General features: G+C 36.8%; 1 protein-coding gene across 1 annotated transcript in view; it reads right to left on the minus strand.

Annotated features, from left to right (window-relative positions):
• Positions 1 to 18,530, minus strand: part of CNBD1 (cyclic nucleotide binding domain containing 1) — a 385,369-nt gene that overhangs the window by 126,231 nt on the left and 240,608 nt on the right. Inside the window, exon 6 of the mRNA XM_043483330.1 lies at positions 3,834 to 3,979. Within this exon, the coding sequence (XP_043339265.1) occupies positions 3,834 to 3,979 (146 nt within the window). The remainder of the gene's footprint in view (positions 1 to 3,833; positions 3,980 to 18,530) is intronic.

Below are 18,530 nucleotides of genomic sequence, written 5' to 3' on the forward strand. Positions count from 1 at the left end.
ATTGTGGAGAATTCAACACAAAATATATGTAGAATAAAAGAGTTAACTGTTCCTTTTCACTGGTCTTCGATTCCTTTCCCCTCCCTACATAAAGGTAACATGTTTTTAAATGTTTGCAGTATCTTTCTGAATCTACTTCTATGTAGTTTTTACTGTGTATTTTATGTGAATATATATACATATACAATTTCAAGTTTTATACAATGATTTCATACTATTTATATAGTTCGGCATTTGTTCTGTTTTCATTTATTGTCCTTCATAAATTTCTAAGTCAGTGTATATAATCCACCTCATTCTTTTTAATCTCTGCCTAGACTTCCATAGAATAAATGTATCAAAATATATTCTATCTTCTATTAAAGGATATTTAGGTATCCTCCATATTTTTTTACCATAAGAAGTAAGATTTTACAGATTTATGATAGAACAAATTAAATTTTAATTTTTACCCTCAAGCTAATGGCAAAACAACATTGAACGTTTCTTCTTTTTTTTTCCCCTTTCAAAACCATTTATCCTCTGCAAATGCCTACAATTTAACTTTCACTGTCTGACGTCAGATCCAAAGAAAATAACTATAGGACTGTAGGAGGAAAGCTTTCAAAATATGTAAATCTTTTCAATAGGCAGACATGCTACAAAATTCCAGTTTCGTTTTAAATATTATGACCCTGATGGACCATTTTATTAATAGAGTGGCATAGTGGACAGAGAATACATTTAGCATTAAGGCTAAATTTTATTTGAAAGTAGTTCTAATCAGGAATACTCCACATGATATTTTGTGCCTTAGGGTCCTTGTCTGAGGAGAATAATAACAATATCACTTTCATTTGATACTGGGAGGAATAAACAAGGGATATTCATTACCCAAAGGATGTATTAAATAAATTTAGTGTCTCTTTGCTAACCGTTGCTGTTCAGTTGCTAAGTGGTGTCCAACTCTTTGCTACCCCAAGACTGCATTACTCCAGCCTTCCCGTTCATCACCATCTCCCGGAGTTTGCTCAAACTCATTTCCATTGAGTTGGTGATGATATCCAATGATCTCATTCTCTGTCCCTCCCTTCCCGTCCTGTTCTCAATCTTTCCCAGTCTCAGGGTGTTTTCCAATGACTTGGCTCTTTGCCTCAAGTGGCCTAAATATTGGAGCTTCAGCTTCAGCATCAGTCTCTCCAATGAATATTCAGGGTTGATTTCTTTCAGGATTGATGGGTTTGAACTCCTTGCTGTCCAAGGGCCTCACAAGCATCTTCTCCAGCAATACAGTTGAAAGCACCAACTCTTTTTTCACTCACCCTTCTGTAAGGTCCAGCACTCACATCTGTACATGACTTTTGGAAAAACAATAGCTTTGACCATGCAGACTTTTGTCAACAAATTGATGTCTCTGCTTTTTAATATGCAGTCTAGGTTTGTCAGAGCTTTTCTTCCAAGGAGCCAGCATCTTTTAATTGCAGCCAGTGGCTGCAATCACTATCTGCAGTGATTTTGGGGCCCAAGAATATAAAATATGCCACTGCTTCCATCTTTTCCCCATCTATTAGCCATGAAATGATGGAACCAGATGCCATGATCTTAGGTTTTTGAATGTTTAGTTTTAAGCCAGCTTTTGCACTTTCCTCTTTCACATTCATCAAGAGGCTCTTTAGTTCCTCTTCACTTTCTGCCATTAGAATAGTATCATCTGCATATCTGAGATTATTGATATTTCTCCTGGAAATCTTGATTCCAGTTTTTGATTCATCCAGCCCAGCATTTCACATGATGCACTCTACATATAAGTTAAGTAAGCAGGGTGACAAAATACAGCCTTGATGTATTCCTTTCCCAATTTGGAACCAGTCCATTGTTCCATGTCTGGTTCTAACTGTTGCATCTTGACCTGCATACAGGTTTCTCAGGAGGCAGGTAAGATGGTCTGAGATTTCCATCTCTTGAAGAATTTTCCACAGTTTGTTGTGATCCACACAGTCAAAGGCTGTACTGTGTCAATGAAGCCGCAGTAAATGTTTCCCTGGATGTTTGGTGTTTTTTGTTTTTTTTTTTTTTTTATGTTGGCAATTTGGTTTCTGATTCCTCTGCCTTTCCTAAATCCAGCATGAATGTCTGGAAGTTCTCGGTTCATGTACAGTTGAAGACTAGCTTGAAGGATTTTGAGCATTACTTTGCTAATGTGCGAAATGAGCACAATTGTGTGGTAGTTTGAACATTCTTTGGCATTGCCTTCCTTTAGGATTGGAATGAAAACTGACCTTTTCCAGTCCTGTGGCTATTGCTGATTTCCAAATGTTCTGGCATATTGAGTGCAGCAACATCGTTTTTAACAGTATCATCATTTAGGATTTGAAATAGCTCAGCTGGAATTGTATCATCTCCACTAGCTTTGTTCAGAGTGGTGCTTCCTAGGGCCCACTTGACTTCACACTCCAGGTGTCTGGCTCTAGGTGCGTGATCACACCGCCATGGATAGCCATGCCATCAAGACCATTTCCCTACAATTCTTCCATGTATCTTTGCCACGTCTTCTTAATTTCATCTGTTTCTGTTAGGTTCTTGCCATTTCTACCCTTTTGAGGAAAAGAACATTTGTGTGTGTGTGGGTGTGGGTGTGTGTGTTAGTTCTAAAAGTTCTTGTAGGTCTTCAGAGACTTCTGCATGAGTGGTTGGGGCATAGATTTGGATTACTGTGATATAGAATGGTTACCTTGGAAACAAACCGAGATCATTCTGTCGCTTTTGAGATTACACACAAGCACTGCATTTCGGACTCTTGCTGCCTATGAGGTTTACTCCATTCCTTCTAAGGGATGCTTTCCTATAGCAGATATGATGGTCATGTGAATTAAATTCTCCCATTCCCATCCGTTTTAGTTCACTGATCCCTAAAATGTCGATGTTCATTCTTGCCATCTCCTGTTTGACCACATCCAGTTTACCTTGATTTATTCAATATTGTTCTTTTAGCACTGTTGTTTACTTTCACCACCCAATGCATCCACAAGTGGGTGTCATTTATGCTTTGGGTCTGCCTCTTCATTCTTTCTGGAGCTATTTCTCTGCTATTCCCCAGTAGCATATTGGACACCTACTGACCTGGGAGGCTCATTTTTCAGTGTCAATGTGTTTTTGCCTTTTCATAATTTTCTAATAGGTCTTAAACAAATGCAAAAGAATAATGTTTAACTCTGTTGGTTTAGGTGTGTGTGTGTGACTCTGAGTGTGTGTTTATTTATATGCCACCACCCCAAAATATTAACATATAAAATGCTTCTGTTAATGCATCCATTATATCCCTTGTCAAGGCACTAGAAATTAAAATGGGAAACTTAACTAAAATTTGTCTGAAGTTGTTTATTTTTTTTCCCCCTCAATATATGGATCAGTCATATAAGTACTTTGACCACTTACTGTCCTAACTATGAAAATCAGTGCTAGATTGTCAACAAATGTGTGTGTGTCAATGAATGGTTTTCAAAGTGTGGTTCCCAGACCAGCAGAAACCCCTGGAATGTTATTGGAAATGCAAATTAAGCTTCATCCTAAATCTACTGAATCAGAAAACTTAGGCGCTGAGCACAGCAACACTTTCAGTGAGTCCTGAGGGATTCTGATGCATGTTCAAAACGGAGAAAGACCACGGTATACCTTTAAAGTCTAATTACCAAAATGTGAGTGTTATTTCACTATTTATACCTTTACAAATGATGTACATCCAAACAGTACATTCCAGCATGTCAAGTGAAGTTAAGATTATTATGACAGAAAACTCAAAGTAGTGACACACGTTTTGTCTTTTGCCAAGTTTTGCTCCAGATTAGTCAGCTTACCTGTGCTGCCTTTTATCCAGGTTTCAGAAATGACATTCCTACTAAGTATTTTAAGATGCTCATCAAGTAGTTGAGAGGTTAAATCTGGAATTGTTTTCAGCATCTTCCACACAATGTTGTGTTCAGATGGAGTCCTATGAATGGGCCTTAAAATAAAAAAGATTGCATATTAAGAGACTATAGCATAGATGTAAAGAAACAGACAGAGCAAAAAATCCTTGATTTTTGAATTTCCAAATTTGTTTATTCTTGTTTTTAAAATGGTTGCTCAAGAATAAGTGATGGTGTTCTCTTTTGTCTTAATAATATTTAAGACATATGTGTCTCCTTTCAAGATAAAGATGCACCTCCATGAAACTTTAAACTTTAGGGTATTAAAGCTTAATTTACATATTTATGTAAATTTACATATTTAATAGAAAACTCAGTGCTTCAGTTTTAAGATTATATCTCTCATTATTAGTTATTATAATAACAATACCTTTTTAGACAGTAAAATGATTGATGTTTTAGCTATTATTTATTTTGTATTTTTAAAATACTATTACAGTCACAGCAAATGAATCTGTAATTTAACATTTGAGAATATAAATGTTAACTTGAAAGATGCATGTGTAATTTTAAATAAAACACAGTTATCCTATGATAGATGATATTTATTTACTTTTCATTCAGTTCAGTTGCTCAGTCATATCCAACTCTTTCCAACCCCATGGACTGCAGCACTCCAGGCTTCCCTGTCCTTTATTGTCTCCCTGAGTTTGCTCAAATTCACATTCATTGAGTCAATGATACCATCCAACCATTTCATCCTCTATCACCCCCTTCTCCTCCTGCCTTCAATCTTTCCCAGCATCAGGGTCTTTTCCAATGAGTCACTTCTTTGCATCAGGTGGTCAAAGTATTGGAGCTTCAGTTTCAGCATAAGTCCTTCCAATGAATATTCAGGACTGATTTCCTTTAAGATTGACTGGTTTGATCTCCTTACAGTCCAAGGGACTCTCAAGAGTCTTCTACAACACCACAGTTGAAAAGCATTAATTCTTCAGTGCTCAGCTTTCTTTATAGTCCAACTCTCACATCCACACATGAGTACTGGAAAAACCACAGCTTTGACTGTACCTTTGTAAGTAAAGTAATGTCTCTGCTTTTTACTATATTGTTTAGATTTGTCATAGCTTTTCTTCCAAGGAGCAAGCGTCATTTAATTTCATGGCTGCAGTCACCATCTGCAGAGATTTTGGAGCCAAAGAAAATAAAGTCTGTCACTGTTTCCATTATTTCCCCATCTATTTGCCATGAAGTGATGGGACTGGATGCCATGCTCTTCATTTTTTGAATGTTGAGTCTTAAGCCATTTTTTCACTCTCCTTTTTCATTTTCATCAAGAGGCTTTTTTGTTCTTCTTCACTTTCTGCCATAAGGGTGGTGTCATCTGCATATCTGAGGTTATTGATATTTCTCCTGGCAATCTTGATTCCAGCTTGTGCTTCTTCCAGCCCAGCGTTTCTCATGATGTACTCTGCATATAAGTTAAATAAGCAGGGTGACAATATACAGCTTTGACCTACTCCTTTTCTTATTTGGAACCAGTCTGTTGTTCCATGTCCAGTTCTAACTGTTGCTTCCTGACCTGCATACAGATTTCTCAGGAGGCAAGTAAGGTGGTCTGGTATTCCCATCTCTTTAAGAAATATTCTTAAGAAATAGTTTTCAGTTAACTAGCACCCCCTTTTAACATCATTTAAAACTGTGTACTTCAGATGCAATAATAAAGAATTAGTATTCAGAAATGGCATGATATTATAACCAAATCCTGAAATAAATATCATTGATTAGCAATCAAACAGAGATTACAAGGAAATAACATCACAGATTTTAAAAACAGACATACATTTTTAGTGTTAAAACGTTTGATATGGTAATTGCCTGTAATAATTTGAAAGATAGACCAAGAGCCTAGGAAACCTGCATCTTCTCAGATAAAGAAGATTCAGAAATGAACTGTGTTGTTAGATATATATAGTAGCCACATCTACCAATACGGATGAGTAGCTTAGTGCTTTTCATTAAATTGGAAAGATTTGGCTATTCTCTCTTCAAATAGTCTCTCTCTTTAATCTGTTCTCTCCCTCTGGAATTCTCATTGTGTTGATTCTGGTATACTTGGTGGTGTCTCATGGGTCTCTGAGGCACTGTTCATTCTTTTCATTCTTATTTTTTCTGTTCTTTTGACTGGATCATCTTACTATATACATCTTCTTGAAATTTATCAAACTTTTCTTCTGCCAGAACTAATCTATTGCTGAACCCTTATAGTGAAGTTTTTATTTGTTACTGTACTTTTTAACTCCATAATCTCTATTTGCATCTTTTATGTAACTTCTTTTATTGATATCTATGTGGTGAGACATTATTATTCTCATGAGTGGGTGAAAGTGTTAGTCACTCAGTTGTGTCCAACTCTTTGCAATCCCTTGGACTGTAGACTGCCAGACTCCTCTGTCCATGGAATTCTCCAGGGAAAAATACTGGAGTGAGTTGCGATCTCCTCCTCCAGGGAGTCTTCCCAACCCAGGGAATGAATCCAGGTCTCCTGAATTGCAGGCGGACCCTTTAATGTCTACGCCACCAGGGTGTATGCCCTCCGTGTGCGTGCTTAGTCACTCAGTCATTTCCGACTCTTTGCGATCCCATGGACTGTAGCCCGCCAGGCTCCTCTCTCTATGGGTATTCCCCAGGCAAGAATACTGGAGTGGGTTGCATGCCCTCCTCCAGGGGATCTTCCCAACCCAGGAATTGAACTCAGGTCTCCTGCACTGCAGGTGAATTCTTTACCATCAGAACCATAGTGTACAGCTAACTCTCTGTTCATTTCACTTATTCATCTAATACTTATTTGGAGATTTTCTTAAATGCCTGAACCATTAAGTCACCCAGCTTTTACCAATGGGCAGGCTGTTTTCATGTTCTACTTTAATTCATTAGATACAGTTTACTTTATTTCTTTGAACCTCTTCATAATGGTAGATTTAAAATCTTTGTCTACTAAGTCTAACATTTGAACCTTCTAAAGGCATTGTTTGTTCTTGGCTGGTTTTTTTCCCTACAAATGGGAGACACTTTGTTAACTCTTTGCATATCTCATAATTTTTGTTTAAAATTGAACAGTTTGGATAATGTAGCAAATCTGGAAATAAATTTTCCCCTCCTTTCCAGGGCCAAATAGCAGCAAAACCTTATGAATGTGGCTTTTCCAGGACACTGCTAGACAAACAGTGTAGCAGTGATCTGGGTGCGGGTTTTTAAGGTGCTTCTGAACAATCTGTCCTTCTAGAAGTTTCAAGGCTGCCAGTTTTTAAGACTATCACAGAATTGGAGATAGAAGGATTAAAATAGGTCAAGATAAAAAGCTACAAACTATGCTGTTTTTCTTGAATAAATGCTCCTCATTTTGTTGCATGCATTTGATTAATTTCAGAATTCTGAAAAAAAAAATTATTTTGACAGTCTTTGCCAGTATTTCATTGCTTGTATAGAGGAGCAGACATACAGAGGTCTTCAGTTTGCACTTCTAGGAGGCCTGTACTCCGTGCTGAACCTTAAATTCTCTGATGGATAGCAACACCCCTAATTTCCTCCCACAGCACAAAGTCAGCATAGATTTCACTCAATGACAAGCAGTAGGAAGTACATGTGGATCTTGTGGGTGGGACAGTCAAAAACATTTGTAAAATCATATTACTAACAGAAGACATTACAAGAAATAAAGTTTAAAAGTCTGGAGGTCATCCCAAAATTATAACTATTAGTTTGATTTAAAAAAAAAAAAAGAATGGGCTTATAATTTACATATTCTGACTGAAAATGCAAAACCATTTCTTATGTTCAAGTAACATAATCTTACTCTGGAAATCCTATTCCTATAAATAGTATTTATATATTCCTAATTTTCAGTTTAATTCTGTCTTTCCTACTCAAGCACTCAAGAATTTTCAAATATTTGGAGTATCGTGCTTGGAAAACGAGAAGCAAGAGAGGGACTATAACTCACCTCCGGGCTCCTATCACCACCACGTCTGTCTCACTTAGGCTGCCCCCGTGGGCACTTGTCTTTAGGGTGTCTGAGGCTATGCCCTGACAAATGATGAAATTCCCCCAACATTTTTCAATGCAGTCTAACACACACCCTGGTGTTTACTATCCTTGAAATGTTGCACTAAGGCATTCAGTTCTGAAAATCTGACCTTCGCTTCCTCTCTCTAAACTGGACTTTTTCTCTTTCAACCTCTACATTTCCTGTCTGGAAGGAACTTTTACACACATCATACTCACTCCTTCTTACATCTTCCTGATCCACTCTTAACGTAGAAAAATTTCAGTGAAAGAAACCAGACTAACAAAAAGTAGACATCCATATATTGAGAGATACTTCAAAAACTATAGTGTTCAAACTAGTACCAATAAATAAGCAAAGTGAAGCAAAGCAAAGTCGCTCAGTCATGTCCGACTCTTTGCAACCCGTGGACTGTAGCCCACCAGGCTCCTCAGTCCAGGGAATTCTCCAGGCAAGAATACTGGAGTGGGTTGCCATTTCCTTCTCCAGGGGATCTTCCTGACTCAGGGATTGAACCCTGGTCTCCTGCATCGCAGGCAGATGCTGTACCATCCGAGCCACCTAAGGAGTCGTTTAATACTGTATTTCTTATCATTATTGTCATTACGAATTATCAGGCCACTTGCAGTCGTATTAAAAAAAGGTTATTCCCTTTGCATGTTCATTTACTCATTTTTTCTATTTCTAGCCCCAATTCCAGCTGGTGACAAAAAGGAACATCTTAATATATTCCCAGTATTTCAGGCATTGCAGTTGGAAACAAAATAATGATATGATTTCTCTTCCATGCCTTTCTCTCCTGGTGATCATCTCAAACTTCGAAACTTATAAAGAGCCATGACAAGCAGGCCTGTGGCTTCTGATCACCAGCACCTGCATGCATTGGCGTCTGCTGAATTCTGTTATGTGTAGTCATTGGCATTCACACTATTGTTCCCCGAGCCTTTATTTGTTTCAAGTTATAGGCACACACCATCTATACTGTGTAAAACTCTAGCTAACCTGTTGACTTTTTCACTCTCCACTAATCTATCATCCTTCTTGCTGGTGAGAAGAGAGTTTGATCATTTTAGAAAACATATCTGTGGCTGTGGGAAAGTGTTCAGTGTTCTCTTAAGGTCTCTATACTCCTAACACGAATTTACTTAGATGTGTAGATGAAATGGAGCTTCTGCATTTTTTTTCTTCATAATCTAGCTTTCCTAATAATCCCTAATTTACTAGATTAAAGAGTAAAATAAACAAAAAATTCTTGCACTTGTCTCTTATCAATACGACATCTTCTAGTCAATTTAAATACTGAGATGACATAAAGTTTAACTTCCAACACTGGCAGACTCACGTGGCCTTTTAAAAAAGATTTAGACTCTTTCATAAAAGTGCTTGTCTTCCATTGTTACTGCACTCACAACTCTTCTCCCCAAGAGGGGATTCAAGCGTATAAGAGGATTGACTGGGTCCTTGTAGCAGTGGCTAGAAAAGCAGTCAGACTCCACGTGCAGAAAGTCTTGTTGAAGAAATATTATAACTTATATTAAAAGACACATAAATAGAGCCATTTAACTTGAGTAAGATGCTTGCCAATAAAATTGTAGTAAATCAGAACATGCAGGTGCAAGTAAATGGAGAGAACGGCGGTGGAAAATGCTATAAGAAGCAATATTTAAACTAAAAAAGAGGTTTACTTCCCTAAGGACACATAGTTAAGGATGATTAAAAAGAAATTGAAATTCTAAAATATGCTAAGTGAAGAACAAATCATTCTAACACACAATTACACACACATGCACATAACAACAAAACTTGCAAAATATTTCTTGGAATCAGAATTCAGGAGGAATGCTGATTGCAAGAAAAATTTATTGAGGAAGAGTTGCCAGAAGGCCCATGAAGTTCTCTAAAATTGAAAGCAAACTTCAGAGGGGCTGATTAACTTTTTCTTCTCAGTGACTTATAAACATCAAAGAAAATATCTTTAGGTCCTGTCATAAAACAATTAATTTTTAATTGGAAATGAAGATATTTGTTGGATAGAACTGATTCATATAGTTAAAGAGCTGTCAAATTAAAGAGGGATTGAGATTATTCTGTCAGGCAATTTGAGTAAAAGCTATAAAGAAATCATATTTTCTGATTAAAAGTACAATTAAAAATATTAAAAACAATGAAACAGATCCTTGGGAATGTATGGAAAAATTCAAATATTTAGCTCCTTATCATGTCCTCCTGTTGTTTGAGTGCATATTTTCTTTCAATAATGATTAAAAATATCCAACCAAACAGAAAGCATTAGGGAGCTAAGTCTTCTGTACTGAGGGAAACTTGGTATTCCTTCAACATCCCTGAGAATTTGGGGGAAGCTTATGTTTCCTCAAGTTGCTTATTATTGTTATCCCATTTTCACTGAATATTTAAGCTCTGGTCTGGACAGCAGAATTTGCTGTGGTCAGTATTACTTTGTTTACTTTTAAATAATGTCTTATTACCACATATGAGCTTCAGATCATATGGAGAACAGATTACTACTTGTTTTCAATTTTTAATATTTTTACGAATGCTCTCAAGTGGTTTTATATATATATGGATGGGATGAGGCTGCCCAGGTGGCGCCCCAGTGATAAACAGCCTGCCTGCCAATGCAGGAGACATGAGAGACACTGGTGCAATCTCTGGGTTGGGAAGATCCCTTGGAGTAGGAAATAGCAACCCGCTCCAGTATCCTTGCCTGGAGAACCCCATGGACAGAGGAGTCTGGCAGGCTGCAGTCCATAGGATTGCAGAGTCAGACACGGCTGAAGCGACTTAGCATGAACACAAGGACTGGACAAGAGCAATGGTGTTCAAACACACACAGTCACAGAACACTTTGTTCAAACTAAATCTTACACAGACTTGTATATAAGTAAAAGCAGACTTACACTAGTTTAGTGAACGGGAGGCTAGGTGAGTTTCCACACTAGACCCAATTCTCCTCCTTCACATCTGAAGCAGTGAGAGATTCACAGAGCCAATGTAAAATTACACAAAATCCAAGGTTCCTTTCAACATAAATGTTCTATTATTTTATTTAGTTGATTGCCCATCATTCTAAAATTCTTTATATTTTCATAAATTACAAGGAATTATATTTCCTAAATTCAATCTCCTCCTTTTAAAATAAGAAAATTGAGGCTTACATATGTTAGGTAATTTGTTCAAGGTCACACAGATAAGAAACTGTAGAGTCAGAATTTTATCCCGGTAGTCTCATTCTGGATTCTTGGTTCCCATTCACTTAGCTAAATCTTCACCATAGTTGTTTTCATTTTTTTGAGTTATTGGGTAATTGAGTTAGGGCAGGGACTATTCCAGGTTTTACTGAGCATGACAAATTATAAAGCATAAATTTATAAATTACAAAATTGGAACAAATGTATTTATTTAGGAAGGGAAGCTTATTCCTTAGTCCATAAGGATTTAAACTAACGACATAAACTAAGGACTAAACTAAGATCATGGCATCTGGTCCCATCACTTCACGGCAAATAGATGGGGAAGCAATGGAGACAGTGACAGACTTTATCTTTTTGGGCTCCAAAATCACTGCAGATGGTGACTGCAACCACAAAACTAAAAGATGCTTGCTCCTTGGAAGAAAAGTTATGACCAAGCTAGACAGCATATTAAAAAGCAGAGACATTACTTTGCCAACAAAAGTCCATCTAGTCAAAGCTATGGTTTTTCCAGTAGTCATGTATGGATGTGAGAGTTGGATTATAAAGAAAGCTGAGCACAGAAGAATTGATGCTTTTGGTCTGTGGTGTTGGAGAAGACTCTTGGACTGCAAGGAGATCCAACCAGTCCATCCTAAAGGAAATCAGCCCTGAATATTCATTGGAAGAACTGATGCTGAAGATGAAACTTCAATACTTTGGCCACCTGATATGAAGAACTGACTCACTGGAAAAGACCCTGATGCTGGGGAAGATTGAAGGCGGGAAGAGAAGGGGACAACAGAGGATGAGATTGTTGGATGGCATCACCGACTCAATGGACATGAGTCTGAATAAGCTCTAAGAGTTGGTGATAAACAGAGAAGCCTGGCGTGCTGCAGTCCATGGGGTCACAAAGAGTTGGGCATGACTGAGCAAATAAACTGAACTAAGGAAGGGAAGCAAGGACAATAAATTACCAAGTTTCAAAAGCTAGACAATTTCAAACATCATCAAATCCAGAAAAATAATACAGAATTTTTTAATTGGTTGTATAAGTACATCTAGATAGTGGAGGACAGAGGAGCCTGGTGTGCTGCAGTCCATGGGGTCACAAAGAGTTGGGCATGACTGAGCAAATAAACTGAACTAAGGAAGGGAAGCAAGGACAATAAATTACCAAGTTTCAAAAGCTAGACAATTTCAAACATCATCAAATCCAGAAAAATAATACAGAATTTTTTAATTGGTTGTATAAGTACATCTAGATAGTGGAGGACAGAGGAGCCTGGTGTGCTGCAGTCCATGGGGTCACAAAGAGAGTCGGACATGACTTGGAAACTGAACAGCAACAAAATCTATTATATTTGCTATTCTAAAATTTTTACTGCATTTCTTACACTTTTTATTTTACCTCTTTGTATAATACCAATTTTAAGTCATTTATATTGAAAGAATAAATTCTCTTGAGCTTGGTGAGTAAAAATTTTTAAATTTATTCTCAATCACTTAGAAATGTTTCTTTTTTAAACTTTAGAATTCCTGTCAAATTTGGGAATATCTAAACCCACATTTGTTTCACGCATGAGCCTTAAAATGTGAAAAGCTTTTCCATGGATTCAATTCTCTCCTGATGCATTTCCAAGTATGTACCATTTGACTGCTCACGTGTTTCTGTTACCAGGTTGCCATATAGTGATGGTTAACTCTGACCCAGTCAAGATGCTATTGGGTCCTCTCAGTGAGTGATAGGGTTAATGCTGACAGTCATTCATACACTAGAACAGTGAGCAGTAATAACTTGCATGTACAACAATGACTAAGAATCAAAAATTATATCCCACTAGACCAAAATGAAATGTATCTTTAACTCAATTCTCCCTAAACTGGATCCACAAAACACCAGAAGCCTCTCCAATGCCAGGCGTCATGAATGTCAAGCAAAGAAAACAAAGTTGGCAGGCTAAGAGAAAACAAGTGATTAAAGTTAAAATATCCTACTTTTGTGAATTTTACAGAAACTTATGACCATGTGAATACATTTCTAAGGCCTCTCCCAGGGCTGTGGAAGGAACCTATGCTGATCAAATGACAGGCCTAAAACTTAAGCTTCATTACCTTCAGGGTAAATCTACCTGTGGCTTAAGGTCTAGTTGTTAAACAAAAGAAACAATAAGAAGAAAATAGCACCAATAATCAGACTGGATTAAAAAGTGAAGGCTTTGAATCTGGAGTGAAAAGAGGTAGAATTTTTTTAAGGCATGAAGGAGGAACACAGAGCAAAATAAAGGTATTAGTCTGAATCAAAGACCATGGAGAAATTTGCTCAGGTTTACAATTTGTAAAAAAAAAAAAGTTAACATTATAGTGTGGATTATCAGCTGGGAGTAGAATACCAGCGAGTCTATTCCATTTGATTATATCTGTCCCTAGAGTCCCCATACCTGGTGCATCAAGCCAGAGGATTTCCTCAAGGAACCCAAAAACTTGCTGCAATGTGATGGCATTATGTTTGGAAATACAAAAACATTTTCAGCTAAAATTCCTGGGTTTTAGCAAGAATATAACATTTGATCCAATGTTCTGTGAACCACAGATTATTGGGATAAAAAAATATCCAGCTGAAAAGGTCACTTTAATTAAAGGATGCACACACTCATACCCTTGGGCCTCCTTACTAATTTTAAAGGCATTATTTGTCAAAGGAACAAAATTATCTAAAACAGTTAAAAATGTGATTTTCCCCAAATGTCATTTATTTTTCTCCATTTTCCATTTATGTTTTCAACTAATCCAGTATAAAATTATTTTCATGGAATCTAGTGTGTACTGGAATTTTTCTTGAATCAATGATTATTAATATGCACATCACCTTCTGTCTGACTTCTCATTTGAATTGCCTAATCAGTTAAGGATGAATGAACAGAATAACAATTTATTTTATTTGATCATCCAAATTCAGGTGACAAGGGTTGATCATTATCAGTTTTTCCAGAAAGTGGGTTTGGTCAGTCATGAAATGCAGACACCAGTCACAGGATGGTTTGGGCTTTCTTTGCTACTCATATACACTGTTGAAAATTAAAAGATCAGTGACAGCAACTTTAACTCTTCTTTTCAAGCTTAAAATGTATATATTATAGAAAATAGATAATTTTTTTAAATGTCTCTTCTTTTTGTCTGGAGAGGATGAGTAGTGATTTTCCTCATGGTGCGAAAAAAATCAAAAGATATATACCTCCAAGATAAAATAACAGATTTCCTATCATTTCTCAGGGATGTGATTAAAGAATATGCTAAACTAGCCTGCTGATTGAAAAAATTTAGGAGAAGCGGGTCATAAAACAAGTTTCAAAGAACTTAATTTATATTTCTTTAGGAATCCAACACCAATTTAGAGAATTCTGAGATCCTTCAGGAAAGGTGCCTCATCAAAGAACATTTCTTTAACATCTTTCAGAGACTTGGTTCCTAAGACCTGAGTGGTTAGCAGTAGCCACACAAAAAGTAAGTAATAAGTAAGATCTCAAAATATTTCAAAAGTCACCTATAATCTCACTTCCTAAACATGCTCAGGTTCAATAAATAAGATAACCATGGATTACCAAAATACACAGAGGTTTAGAATTTAGAGGTTTAGAACATTTCCCTGGAGAAGTAAATGGAAACTCACTCCAGTATTTTTGCCTGGAGAATCCCATGGACAGAGGAGCCTGGGGGACTATAGTCCATAAGGTTGCACAGAGTCAGACACGACTGAATCGACTTAGCACACATCTTTTGTCCTTACATGTTTGAAAGAGCTGCGAAACAAAATTGATGTGATGGATTTCTCTGTAAGAGAGACTGACAAGCAATTTTGTCAGGAATCTTAATTATTCTCAACTTAATCATCTTACTTCTCTTCTTATGCTCAGAGGAATGTAATGACTACATGTTAAAATAAGAAGGCAAACAGTAGCTTCTACCCTTATTTGGATTTTTTTTTTTTTTTGGTCAGCTAAAAAAAGTGCCTATTATTTGATCATTCATTCATTTTTTATTCAGCAAATAGTTCTGTGCAATGGTTGATTTTTAGATATTATTCTAAATATTGACACTTTTGCTATTCTTTAGTCACTATGTCATGTCGGACTCTCTTGTAACTCCATGGGCTATATCCCACAGGTTCCTCTGTCTTCAGGATTTCCCAGGCAAGAATACTGGAGTGGGTTGCCGTTTCCGTCTCCAGGGGATTTTCTTGATTCAGGGATCGAACTCATGGTTCCTGCATTGGCAGGCATATTCCTCACCACTAAGTCACCAGAGAAGCCCAAATATTGGCATCACACAACAAAGAAAAAGACAAATATGTTCCTTATCTTTCACAACATAAAATACAGTAGAGAAGTCAGATATTAAAAGAAACTTATGATTGTGGAGTGTAGGCTTCCTCTGTGGCTAAGACAGTAGAGAATCCACTCACAATGTGGGAGACCCAGGTTTGACCCCTGGGCTGGGACGATCCCCTGGAGAAGGAAATGGCAACCCACTCCAGTATTCTTGCCTAGAGAATCCCATGGACAGAGGAGCCTAGCAGACTACAGTCCACAGCACCGCCCAGAGCCAGACATGGTTGAAGCGACTTAGCACGCAGGAACACGTGGCTGTGGAACTTCTATAAAACCACTATAAAGGGTAGGGCACTGCTCTATGGAAAGTAATAGAGAGACTTACCTAGTCTAGCTGGGTCAAAAATATTCCAGAAGAATAAGTTGGGCAATGGGGAAAGGGAGGATACCAGTGGAATTTCATGCCCAAAGGTCCAGAGTCAAGTATTCAAGAAAGACTGAAGACTATAAAGAAGGTCCAGACAAGTCAGAGCAGAGAAGGCAAGGAGGAAACAGGACGTGAAATGAGGCCAAAGGGACAGAAAGGTCACTTTTGACAAAGTGAAAAATCCTAGGGGCACTGTAATCTCTGTTAAGAATTTTAGACTTTGCCATAAGAAAAGTTAAAGTCATCCAAAGTCTTTCATTATGAGTAATAACTACAGGGATTTGCATTTTTTAAAAATTCACTCTGGCCATACAAAGGAGGATGGATTAAAACTAATGCACTGAGATCAGTTAGAAGGCTATTAGAGCAGATTGTACAATTTCATCTAGCAGGTCGAGTTTTTTAAATCAGTTTGGAATATATTTAGTGAGTTTTACAGGTCAAGAAAAAAGCAGTATAATTCAGTCTCAAGAAGACTCCTCCATTGGAATAACGCTGGTATCCACCAGTGTTAACACTATCATAACAGGAGAGACTTCTTTTGTCAGGATTGCTGACTAGACCACTTTAAAAGTTTTTCAGTCCAAACTAATTGTGACTATATTTCAGTTACTGTCAAAATGCTAGCCGGAAAAAAATAAAATATAAGAATCGCCCTACTATTATCCTCTTTAACATATATTTTAGGGTGTACTCTTTCCTTATCTAATGTTAGGATCAAGGAAACAGACAAACTTAAATTTCATTAGATTAGCTCTAACATTTCCATGATCTGAGGGGAAATAAATGCTTAGCAAAGTCACAAATAGTTACATGTGTCAGGTGGATAGATGAGGAGGTATAGACATATATATATATATGTATTTCAGTATCTGAAATACATATATTGTATTTTATACATATATATGTATTATATATATATTTATACATATATATGTATATATATGTATATGTATATATATAATACATATATTGTATATAATATATACTATATTTCAGTATAGTATACAGCTATAAATACATAGCTGTATTTCAGTATCTATTTGTAGCTTATATATCTACTTATCTGAAGTAGATGTATATATAGATATTGAAATAGATAACAAAATTTATATCTATGTCTAATATATCTATATCTAATATTTATATCTATTTATATCTAATATTTATATCTATATCTAATTTTATATCTATGTCTAATTGAAATATATATATTTGAAAAATCTAGACATATCTGTAGTTAGCTACTGAAATATACTATTTTAAATATTTTAATTTTTTAAAATGTTGTTTTTTTGAAAACTGGTAATAAAAATGACAATATGGAGAAAATCCTTTAGGTTAGGCATTGAATAAAAGAAATACTAAAATGCATGATGTTGTTAATTACATACTTCCTTATTTGTTTTATGGAAGAAAAAACTTTGACACTGGAACTGATTTTTTTTTTTTTTGCTTTGTTTTGTTTTTTGAACTGATTCTTTAAACTAATGGAAACTGTTGTTGTTTGGTCCCTAAGTCATGTCCAACACTGCAACCTCAAGGAAACCAGCACACCAAGCGCCTCTGTTCTCCACCACCTCCCAGAGTTTGCTCAAATTGATAGTCAGGGATGTTATCTAACCATCTCATCCTCTGCCGCCCCTTTCTCCTTTTTCCTTCAAATTTTCCCAGCATGAGGGTCTTTTCCAATGAGTCAGGTCTTTGCATCAGGAGGCCAAATTATGGGAGCTTCAGATCTAGGATCAATCCTTCCAATGTATATCCAGGGTTCATTACCTTTAACATTGATTTGATTTCCTTGCAGTCCAAAGGACTCTCAAGAGTCTTCTCCAGCACCACAATTCAAAAGCATCAGTTCTTTAGTGTTCAGCCTTCTTTATCATCTCAACTGTCACGTCTGTATATGACTACTAGAATAATCATAGTTGTGACTATATGTACCTTTGTTGGCAAAGTGATGTCTCTGCTTTTTAATACACTGTCGGTTTGTCACAGCCTTCCTTTCAAGGACCAATTGCCTTTTAATTTCAGTCACCTTCCTCAGTGTCTTTGGAGCCCAGGGAAATAAAATCTGTCACTGCTTCCACTTTTTCCCCTTTTATTTGCCATGAAGTGATGGGACCAGATGACAGGTCAGGTGGCCAGGTATCCCCACCTTTTTAAGAATTTTCCACAGTTTGTTGTGAGTCACACAGCAAAGACTTTAGCATAGTCAATGTAGCAGAAGTAGATGTTTTCCTGGAATCCTTTGCTTTTTTCTATGATCCAGTGGATGTTGGCAATTTGATCTCTACTTCCCCTGCCTTTTCTAAACCCAGCTTATACATCTGGTAATTCTTGGTTCATGTACTGCTGAAGCATGTTGGGGGGTGTTTCAAGCATAAACTTATAACATGCAAATGAGCACAGTTGTATAGTAGTTTGTACGTTCTTTGGCACTGCCCTTCTTTGGGATTTGAATGAAAACTGACTTTTTCCAGTCCTGTGGAAAATTTGCTGATATATTGAGTGCAGCACTCCAACCTACATCTTTTAGGATTTTAAATAGCTCAACTGGAGTTACATCACCTCCATTAGCTTGAAGTGAAGTGAAGTGAAATTTGCTCAGTCATGTCCAACTCTTTGTGA

Source organism: Cervus canadensis, chromosome 12 (genome assembly GCF_019320065.1).
Source record: "Cervus canadensis isolate Bull #8, Minnesota chromosome 12, ASM1932006v1, whole genome shotgun sequence".
Taxonomy (NCBI): domain Eukaryota; kingdom Metazoa; phylum Chordata; class Mammalia; order Artiodactyla; family Cervidae; genus Cervus; species Cervus canadensis.